Here is a 12188-nt window from a genome sequence, read left to right as displayed (position 1 = left end):
TTGTTGTTTAGATGTACAAGAACGTCCACTCTGAGAGTTGTCTTTTTGGCAATCATCCTGCGTCTTCTTTTTTTATAGTTTGTGCTTTTGACATCATATGAATCTATTTTTAGTCAAATTAACACGATTCAAACAACAATACACAATTCTTACCCTGATCCAAATCCTAAGATGAGACGAACTTTAACTTTGTATGACACAACAATCCCTAAGTTTTCTTTCTGACATGTCTCTGTCATTCTGAAATAGTTTCAATATAACATGTCAAATAGTTTATATATAACATGTCAAATATTGGTTCTGGCTTATATTTGTTACTTCAATGCTGCAACAAATAAATTGTAATTCAAGTAGTGATTTTTTAAATTTCATTGAAGTCACAAAATTGCTCTTGTATAAAAAGCTCTTGTATAAAATAATAAAATCTATAAGTACTATCAAAAATCTTTTTTTACAGTGAACTAAAAGTAACTGAACACAAATTTCATTTTTTCATTTTTATCAAATTATCCTTTTATTTAATGCATTATTTTTTTTAAGTATCTATATATTTATATACTTGCTGCTGTATTCTTATTTTCCAACTTATTTCGTGTACTCTTGCTATAAAGACTTACATGGTTGAAGATCCAAGATTAGTATCTTCATGTTTTAGTTTACCATCCAAGGCTAAACCCCGTTTATCCCGATTATTGGTTAATAATGGAGTTAAGTGGTATACTTTACAAAATCCAGTTTGACTAGGTTGAATAGGAAATCCTTCTCTGTAAAAATAAAAATATAAGTTATTGTTACAATATAAAAATGCTGAAAAAAAATTACAATGTTAAGTCAACAAGTAAATTTTAAACATTCAATATCCAACAAATAAAGAAGATTTTCTAAAAAGAAACTTTATTACAAACATCACTGAATATTGTATAAAATGTATCCATAACAAAAGTTTTTGGTAAATTTTGCATCTCAAATACTATAAAGTATGATGTAGCTCTATCTCAGAATTGATAGTCTTTTCTAATTGAGCCCCAAGACTTACCATTAACCTCAAAAAGATTCTCTGTAAACCGGTAGTACATGTATTCATGTTTGTTAGTGATAGTCACAAAATATCAATATTCAGAAGAGAGGCAAAAAAATAAAATAACATAAATAAAATAAAAATAGCCAATGAATTTAAATATCTTTTTTGAATTTTACCTGCAATGGATTCAACCCAAGTATCTTTTTCTCTCATGTAACAACAGCCCATTTTAATCAAAGGATATTCCATAACACTTGGACAAGGAAAGTATAGACACATTATTTATAACATTTTTGGCTTGGTTATCAAGGGTAGCATAATATTAGCAAGCACAGCAACTTTCGTCAGCAAGCAATGGTATTGCCATCAAAACACCATACAACCACATGGATGTAGAGAAAAAGAAGGCAAAAAATCAGATAATTGTAAAATAATCTCTTTTTAAAGTGTTTATTTTATGCAATTATATGACATTTAAGCTGTTGATCTAACTTGATAAATGAGTCAGTATCTTGTATGACTTACGGGTGTATGTATTGGGAATGTTGATCTAACTAGATAAATGAGTCAGTATCTTGTATGACTTATGAGTAAGTATGTATTGGGAATGGATAAAACAGCCGCTTTTAAAAACAATGCTTAACTCATAATATGTATGACACAAATCATTAGTACAATATTAGCATGAAGGAGGAATTTCTGAAAGAGAAGGGAAAAGGACATTTGAGTCGTTTATGATTTATTAAATTTTGGTATCTATACTATTAAACGAGAAGACCTCGTTTTGTGTGTCGCTTCTCTTCCTTCCACAAGAAATTCATCATCATGCCTCTGTGTCATATAGGTAACATGCATAGTCAGTCGCATGTGTTATCCATTCTTATGATCATTCAGTTTGGGTTATTTTGGGAGAAAAACGAAAAAAATGCTTCTGGATATTGTTTCCGTCATTAGACGAAATTTTCAGTTCGACTAGACTTCCAGTTTACAGTTTTCTGTACTTTATATACAAATACTATGAATAAAATGTACAGAAAATTGTAAACCGGAAGTCTAGTTGGACTGAAAATTTCGTCCAATGATGGAAACAATATCCAGATGCATATTTTTTCTCTCTCCCAAAATAACCCAAACTGAATGATCATAAGAATGGATAACAAATAGGACTATGCATGTTACCTATAGGACACAGAGGCATGTTGATGAATTTCTTGTGGAAGGAAGAGAAACGACACACAAAATGAGGTCTTCTCTTAATATCAATGGGAATACAAATCCAAAGGTGCATATAAATTTTTGTTTCTTAATGTTAGTCTCCAGAAAGGGAGGTAAAATATCCTTGTTTGGAAAAGAAAGTAAAAGTAGTTCTTTGTCAATGAATGCATTGTTTTCTCAGTCTGGTGTTCCCAATTGTTTCATTATATGAGTATTTTTGTATCAAAAGTATATCTGAAAAATAATATTATAAAGAGAAGTATGTTAAATGGGTTATAATGTTGCACTTAACAATTTCCTTGTAAAAACTCTTACTATAAAAGAACAATCAAGAAATAGAATCATGTCACTTCAACCTTACTTGGTTGCCATAATCCCCCTAGAAACCAACATTTTACCATAATCCCTCTAGAAACCAACATTTTAATCCTATTATCACAAGTAATACACAGCAATAACAAACAAAACAAATTGAAGAATTTTCCAGAGCTTAATACCGCCATCTTCCGTTTCATTTGACCCTTGAGAACATAAATATAAAACTTAGCATCTAATCACTTAAGACTTGATTGTTTACTTTATATTTTCTCCCTAACAAAGGCAATGTCTCAAAACACTGACTCTTCTATGTTCAATGTGAATAGAGTTTAATTGTTAACATATTCTAAGATAAAAAATTCTATTTTATAAGAAAACATAAATCAATATATTCAATTGTAAGACACTTTTAGGGAAACATGTATTTCTAAACAGTACACACAATTCATTCAACAACCGTAACAAAAACAAGACTTGTTAAAATAAAATAAATCAAATTTAACAACGTTCAAAATATTTCATACCAATGCTCGAAAGGTCTGTGAAAACTACCAATGAAAACAGATAGGATTTCGTAACTTATTTTATTAGAAAATTACATTCCAAGAAACCAATCAGAATAAAACAAAAATCCTACAGATTATTACTTCTAACAGAATAGATGATATTTCATATCCCCTGTTTGACTGATTTAGATTTATACCCACTGTTTGGACATTCTCAAAAATCTATTAATACAAATTTTTGTAAATTTTTCACTATTATTTTATTTTAATGTGGTAAGAGTTATCACACACCCAGAGAAAGTCATTCTGTAGCCATACTTGCACAAGGAAAGATTAAAGTTGCATAAATCAAGTTGTTTCACCAAAGCAATTACAGAAAATATTTTTGTTCTATATTTTCCCATATACGATATTAACTTAATTAAAATTATACTTTTACCACCAAATAATTTTTATAGTAAGCAAGGGATGTCATGTTGGAAGGGAAAAATAATACAGGTTTAATCTACATGAAAGTTAATTATAAAAGAAACTATTTGGTCTTTAGACTTCTCTCCTTCTTTCAGTTTCTAGCGATCTACAATTATTGAAGATTATTTGCTGGTCATCGACTATAAAATTTTATAAACTCTCTTTTCAGTAAAGTTGACACAATACCATTGAAATATTTGAACACCATTATAAACAATCCTATGTGGCCAATGACCAATAACCCCAATCAAAATGAATAAGTTAGTTTTTTAAGATGGGAGTGTTGTGCAACATGTTACAATATGCTCCATTTGGGGTCATTAAACATACTACAGAAATGAGTCAATGTGAAAAAAAATGCTTATTTTTGGAGATTTAGGTCCAATAACTCTATAAAGACAGTAGTGAAAATCATCAAAAAGAAATCATAAGACTACTATTAAAAATTTGATAACAATTGAAATCATTCACAACAAACATGAGTGCAGGTGTCATAACATGATTTGACTTATTCGATTCATGATCATACATGCATAATCATCGTTTATCAACTTAATTTCAATTTGCAAACTATCATTTTCAAACTCCTCCAAGATATTGCAAATATAAACATGATAAATTCTAAAATGTCTCGCCTTCTTTACTAATCATTGATATTATGTTGATAGTCCTAATTATAAAGCTATATTACAACTGTCAAATAAACTTAACATTAACCAATGTATCATGAAAATGATGTCAAGGTCAGATGAACCATGCCAGGCAGGCATGTACAGCTAAAAAAATCTTTCATACAACAAATTTAGTTGACCTAATTGCTTATATCTTAATAAAAGCAGATCAAAACACAAAAAATCATCACTGAGCAATGAAACGTGAAAATGAGATCATGGTCTAATAAAACCTATTCGACTGACATATAGATCATAAAATATTTCCATACACCAAATATAGTTGACCTATTGCATATAGTATTTGAAAAAAGACCAAAACTCAAAAACTTAACTTTGACCACTGAACCACTGAAAATGAGGTCAAGGTCAGATGACACCTGCCAGCTAGACATGTACACCTTACAATAATTCCGACACCAAATATAGTAGACATATTGCATACAGTATAAGAAAAACAGACCAAAACTCAAAAACTTGAACTATAACCACTAAACTATGAAAATGAGGTCAATTTCTGATGACAGCTGCCATTTGGACATATACACCTTTAAAAACAGTCCTTCTTTATATCGAATAAACTAGACCTATTGCTTATAGTATCTGAGATATGAACTTGACCACCAAAACTTAACCTTGTTCACTGATCCATGAAATGAAGTTGAGGTCAAGTGAAGACCTTTCAAGGTACGCACATACCAAATATAGTTATCCTATTACTCATAAGAGAGAATTTAACATTACAAAAAACTTAACTTTTTTTTCAATTAGTCACTGAACCATGAAAATTCATTGAACATGAGACTGATGGAAACTTCCTAACATGGGGCATCCATATACAAAGTATGAAGCATCCGGGACTTCCACCTACTAAAATATAAAGCTTTTAAGAAGTGAGCTAAAGCTGCCAATGCTGCAGCAGCCAGATCACTATCCCTATGTCGCGCTTTCTGGGACCAAAGTGTTGAAGGCTTGACAAAGATCTGTCAAGAATTCTACGCATGAGAGTGCTAAGCATGCAATTTTCCAAATAATTAAAGTTTCCAAGGACCATAACTCTTTTAAAAATAATTGATTGGGACTGATTTTCAAGCTTGTCTAAGACATTGCTGATTAAAACCTATGATATAAGTTTCATAGAAACTGACAAAAACTGTATATGTGAGAGCACTAACAAGATCGTATGACTAGTATTTCCATGTCCTCTGCAACGTCATTTTAATTTTAATTTATGACATTCTACTTATATAGATGACAAAATTTTGCTGTATAATAAGAAGTTAGAACTGTGGTATGCTAACCCTGTAGTCAATATCATGACAAATTATAAAAAAATTACTTGTGATAATGCAATGTTGTATTTATCTCTGAAGTGTGTTTTAGTAATAGACAAAATATAATCATATATATGTTATCAGTGTAATAGCTGTGTATTTATTCCATAATAACTTCATGTAATGAGTATTTGTGGAGTAAAGTATGGCATGATGCAATATGCCACAGTTAAGTATTATAAGTAAAGTTAGGCGTTACATAGGATCAACATATATCAAACGGAGAATAAATGAGAACAAGATAATTTGTTATCAAGAACTAAATAAGCTTTGCAAATTACTTACAAAATATCATGTATTCATGAGGGTTCCAAAATGACAAAATTTTGTTTGGTGTCATAGTTAATAGTTTTCACTAGCAAGCATTGTTTTTTTATCACAGCAATCTGTATCAAACTGTAACCAAAAGCCAACATTGCAAAATAGCACTGGCGAGTAATTCTTCATTCAGATCTACACATATCACCTGAAAGTCCTCCACTTATTAGAAACTCTCAGCATTGGTTATATAAAAATGTGTGCTTTTATTGACATTTTAATTTAAAATTGTATTATCAAGGAGATAAAACTATTAATTGAGGATAAAAATAAACAACAAATATTACCCCATATCACTACCTTTTTGCTGATCTAATTAATACAAGTGAAAAGACAAAAATATATATATATATATAATATGTATACTGGTTATATGTAGCTCTAAATTACTGTGCTGCAATGAAAAATGTTTACCTTTTTGATATACTATAAGAAGACAAATGAAATTCATTCTTTAAAAAGAAAACAGATATTTTTATATATTCTAGTGAATACAAAACTCAATACAAATAATTAAAGGCAAATCATGCAGTCAGACAAATAATATTTTAAAGAGATAGCAGTTATATTAATGCAATTTAAACAAGGTTTGTCTAAATAAAAAAGAGATCATAAGAAAATGAGTTTGGATTCCTTAGCACCCAATAGATATCTGAAAACCACAAACTGAACCATTTGTGTAATATAATTAAGCGAGTGTGGCATGCTATTAGATTTAGAAATTGCCCTGAATTTTGTGTAATTTCATAATTTAAGGGTATAAATTTGAAAATATGTGACATTCTATTTTTAACTGTACACAATTTCTTGAGTTGCATTACAATATCTGGTTATTTTCTTCATTTTTAAAGGCATAACTATGGAACGATTGAAGTGAAATGGGTGAAGTTTCATTTCCATTTAGTTTACATTTGATTATGACAACATTTACATTTCAAATTACTTTGACAATTTGAACTTAAAATAACCTTTTTTGTATGTACATTCCCATGGACAAGGGTGACTTTAGGTCCCTGATGTATTTTTCAATCCCTTAAATTTAAAAAGTAAGAGCTATCCAGTATTGAAAATTAGCATTTCAGAATGTAGTTGTTTAGTCTATGACAATAACATAAATGTGTAAGTTTTGAAAGCAGAATCGGAACTTGAAAACATAATATTATAAAAAAAGAAGTTATTCCAAAAATAAAATATCTGCAAGTGCAGAGTTTTGTAGATGTGTACAGTCACCTTTCCTGTTTTGTGCCAATATAGGTTACACTTACTCGCTTTCCAGTTCTGCCACCGTACACTTGTATTGAGCAGTAGAAAATAAACATATGTCTGCAAACTGTCGAACTGTAGTGCAAAAGATAAACCATGCTTTATAAAACAACATATATAAACTTGTGCAAATATTTATATTGTGTTATATAATATTACATATACTTCGTAAACACATCTTATTAGAATCCTAAAATTAGTGGGTATTATAAATATTGGTAGTCATGTCAGCATAATTGAAAAAAGTCTCAAACAATTGATGCCAACTTATTATTGATGGTCCGCCATTCTTTAATCTCAAGAGAACTAATCAGTAGAGATTAAGAGTTGAAAATGACAACTTCAGTGTCTTACTTTAGGACATTATTAGCAGTCTGACAAAAACTGTAAACCAATGTAACAAGGTAAACTCTGCCATGTAGTTATTCTTCTTCTGATATTTCTATATCGTAGTATATAAAACATTGAGTTTATTCATGCTCGTTATATAATTCATTCTATATCTGTATGAGGGTCTGTATGAGGGTAAGGTAGATTTGTCTGATTACAATATAAGGTAGTGTGCATGATGGTTTATAATTAACATCAGGAATTCAGGCACAATTAATACCATTAACTTACGATTCCGATGAAAATTTTGTTGTCTCAAAATCATAAAATGAGACTTGAAACAAACATATCTCGGTATGCTGACAAGCTAACAAAATAACATATTATATAGTTATTTCATACTTATGTCATGAATCTAGAAAAGCTTTGGGTCAAAAATTAGCTTTTGAACTGTAACAGATGTTCTTAATAATTGTCATTAAAATAATATTTCATCTAAATTATTATTACTCCTAAAACTGATACATTGCTGTACTGGCATTCCCCTAACTTGAATACTCTTTTACAAAGTTTACCTCATTATCTTTCAATGGAAAAAAACTAGAAACAGACAACAGAAGGTACACACATAAGTAACCTACACAAAATAGGATATGACCTACACAAAATACCAATACATGTCTCAACATGACGTTTGAATTTCCAGATATGACCTATACAAAATTCCAATACATTTCTAAACATGGGCATTGAAATTCTAGTTATAATTTACACAAAATACCAATATATGTATCAGCTTGGGCCTTGAAATTACTAGATATGACCCAGACAAAATACCAAAAGGCATATCAGCTTAGAACTTGAACCTCTAGATATGACCTTGATAAATTATCAATACATGAATAAGCTTAGACCTTGAAATTCTTAATATGACCTTGACAAATTATCAATAAATGTCTCAGCTGTACCTTGAACTACTAGACATTAATTTGGACACAAAATAGTATAAACTGAAAACAGTTATAATATATATATCAAACATGTCCTTGGACTTCAAAATAAGATCTAGAGTAAGGGGCATACCTAACCTGTCATGAGCAAATAAGATCTAAAGTAAGGGGCATACCTAACCTTAGTCATGAGCAATATGGTTCAGACACAATATAACACAAATATTAAAGATGGAATTAACAGAAAGAGAAAACTTTGTTAAGGATGCACAAAAACAATGAACTTCCAAAGCCATCGGCAAGACCATACATTATTCAAATTATTGTTGTTTCAGAGATTCAATTGAATATATTGTATATTTATCTTTGTGATGACCTATTGACCTTTTTGCAGATTGATATGATCCTACATTGTACAGTATAAAGATGTCAATTGTAAATCAAATTTTACAAAAGTCTTTACAAATAGTTATCTATCTACGGTGCTGGAATTCTCGCTACATTGAAGACCCTTTGGTGGCCTTCAGCTGCTGTCTGCTCTATGGTCAGGTTGTTATTGCTTTGACACATTCCCTATTTCTTTTCTCAATTTTATCCATCATGTCTATTTATATATGTAAGGTACAGTTATAATTTACCAGAAATTTTTATTTTCTTGACTGTCTTGTTTGTGTTATTATCCACCAGAACATTAATTGCAATACTTTCACCATGGTAGTATTTCTGAAAAATAAAAAAAAAGCATTTCCTTTTAAAAGCTGATCATTTTGTGGTTTTACTTTGCAGCATCATCTTTTATGCTTTTTAAAAAACAAACCAGTTTTTAAAACTTTATTTTACAATTTTTCAAAATAAACTCTCAAGAACAACAAAAATAAAAGTTTTGTAGAGCTATATCAGGAAAAGAAATTGTTGTTTTGACCCCTGTTTTATATACAGTGCTATTACAAGGTTATATTATTATTTAACCAGAAAGTTATATTGACTGAATTAAGACTTTTTTAATACAGTCACTATGTAGAGCAAGCTTTTGTGAAAGTCAAAGACTTTGAGCAAATGATTACAAAACTTCAAAGCTAAATTTCATTATGATCACTATATCATTTGTTGAAATATTGTATTCAAATGGCTAAACAGAAGCAATGACTTCCAGATATATTTTACAATGTATACTGATACTGTACTTCTTTATCTAATGATGCTTCCAGTTTTATATTGCCAGGGCTCATCATGAATTCTTTGGTTGCCTCAGCACTTGGTTGTGGGGCCGGTTCTTCAGGGGCATATGTAAGCTTTCTAATTGCCAACCGGACGGAATTCCTATAAGATAATAAATCTTAGAAAAACAATCTAGCAATAGTGCGAAACATTTTACAGAACTTTATCATGCCTTTTTTTCCGTACATGTATCAAATATTTTTTGGAAGATATACAATCATTCCTCAGCCATGTTCAGGAATAAAGTTTTTATCAAGGTTTTGTATCTTTGGTCCAACTCAAAGTATATTTTTCTTCATCACAAAGAAAAACATCTTATCAAAATATTTTGACTGCCCTAAAAAAAATAATAATATTATGCTTTAAAATATATTCATTTACTTCATTTACATACAACTAATTTGAATTTAGTGTCATGGCAAAGTGGTAAATATAATTTAACACCTAAAGTTGTTTAATTAGTGAACATTCATTACACATGTGTACAGTAATCTAGCTATCTGCAGGGATGGTTTTGGCATATCTGAATTCGACTGATGCTTTTTAACTAACATATTCAATCTACGGTAATGAAAATAATAAATATCAAGATCACATACAACCCTTGTACAGATAAATCATGATGTAATATTAAACAGAGGCAGCTCTCTTCTAAAGTTTTATTAACAGATAAGAACACAGGTATTTCAGATTCTGTTGAGGAATAAATATGATGAAACTCAGTTGATATCTATTTATACACCGAAAAAATATAATAAAATTTGGGTTTTAATAACATCACTTCTAAATACCTTTTATGTGGCTTTTCATCGAGGTTCTCTGCTACATAAGTTTTCAATTCATAATCTACACCACAAGGCTAAAATATAAAATATACAGAATATATGTATATCTCCTTTTATTCATATCATAAAAGTAAACAAAATACGGAATATCAGCAAAAACTAAATTGTGTTTGCTTAACCCTTTGAACTTTTGTTTTATGACTATAATGCCATCAACTATAAATCCTTGTCTGAAATTTCATGAGGACCTCAATTCACCATATTTTTTTAACCTGATTTTCTGCTTATTTTGTATAATATTATTTTGTGTTGTATTTGGAGATTTACTTCTTTATTGTGTTTCATTAGTTATAGTCCTGTTTTTCCTTTATCCTGAGACATTTTCATTTCAAGCTTTAGAGTTGAGAATTACATGTGCTGGTTTTTTTTTATATAAATTCAGTAGCTTCTTAAGATTACCTATCTGACAAATCCACTATGGAATTTACATTATATTATAAATGCAGTCAATGGAATATGTATCACTGATGGAGTAGGAACTACTAATCTTTCTGAGAGATCTCCTAAGATCATTAATGGGGATTAAGTTGCTCAATTTCACTTTTATCTGGACTATGGTTTGTCTTTCCATCTTTCTTTTTCTTTTGGCAATAGTTTTCTTCTACATTTATTTTTATCAATACCCTTCTTAAGTTTCTTCTAACTTTTGTTTGTCTACATTAAAATCAATGACCTCATTTATCCAAAAGTGATAAAAAACAAATTAGTTTTAAACACACTTAGAGGAAGAAAAAAAAGATATTCAAAGCAATAAAACACGCCATCATTACAGATGATAAATCATTCAGAAGAAGTTCTACTCTTAAGCTCTTTACTTTCATTATCCAATCTGATTAGGGAAAACCCAATATTTTGTCACGATTTTACCAATGTTTAATTCTACAATCATGCACAGTGAAAATCTGTATAGCATTTTTATAAGATCTGATAAAACATCCATTTGATTTCTTTGCCAAAAGGAAAAGATTACACAACAACTTTAAGAAAATCGTCAGATTCTTTCTTATTTTGTTCAAACACTATTCAACTGATAAATAGCAGCATTTTCAATTCTTAAGTCAACTGTTGCAAGTCAATGCACAGAACATAAAAAGCCAATTGTTGCACAGCAATGCATTCAAACTAGAAAAGATAAATGGCCAATTGTTGCACGACAATGCACTCAAACTAGAAAAAGATAAATGGCCAATTGTTGTACAACAATGCACTCAAAGTAGAAAACATAAATGGCCAATTATTGCACGACAATGCACTCAAACATTGATAAATGGCCAATTGTTGCACAACAATGCATTCAAACTAGAAAAGATAAATGGACAATTGTTGCACGACAATGCACTCAAACTAAAAAAGATAAATGGCCAATTGTTGTACAAAAATGCACTCAAAGTAGAAAACATAAATGGCCATTTATTGCACGACAATGCACTCAAACATTGATAAATGGCCAATTGTTGCACAACAATGCACTCAAACTAGAAAAGATAAATGGTCAATTGTTGCACAACAATGCACTCAAACTAGAAAAGATAAATAGCCAATTGTTGCACAACAATGCACTCAAACTAGAAAAGATAAATGGCCAATTGTTGCACAACAATGCACTCAAACTAGAAAAGATAAATGGACAATTGTTGCACGACAATGCACTCAAACTAGAAAAAGATAAATGGCCAATTGTTGCATGACAATGCACTCAAACTTGAAAAGATAAATGGCCAATTGTTG

General features: G+C 30.0%; 1 protein-coding gene across 3 annotated transcripts in view; it reads right to left on the bottom strand.

The window, feature by feature from the left end:
- The window catches only part of LOC134711861 (beta-arrestin-1-like), a 65068-nt gene that overhangs the window by 8183 nt on the left and 44697 nt on the right, over window positions 1–12188 (bottom strand). For all 3 annotated transcript variants that reach the window (XM_063572805.1, XM_063572808.1, XM_063572806.1), the window contains exons 6-11: window positions 10407–10474; window positions 9582–9717; window positions 9036–9120; window positions 7120–7192; window positions 618–764; window positions 154–240 (exon numbers count right to left, since the gene is read on the bottom strand). In XM_063572805.1, the coding sequence (XP_063428875.1) occupies window positions 154–240; window positions 618–764; window positions 7120–7192; window positions 9036–9120; window positions 9582–9717; window positions 10407–10474 (596 nt within the window). The remainder of the gene's footprint in view (window positions 1–153; window positions 241–617; window positions 765–7119; window positions 7193–9035; window positions 9121–9581; window positions 9718–10406; window positions 10475–12188) is intronic.

This window comes from Mytilus trossulus, chromosome 3 (genome assembly GCF_036588685.1).
Source record: "Mytilus trossulus isolate FHL-02 chromosome 3, PNRI_Mtr1.1.1.hap1, whole genome shotgun sequence".
Lineage (NCBI taxonomy): Eukaryota > Metazoa > Mollusca > Bivalvia > Mytilida > Mytilidae > Mytilus > Mytilus trossulus.
The sequence above is the reverse complement of the archived record's forward strand: the minus strand, read 5'-3'. Positions and strand labels throughout refer to the sequence as shown.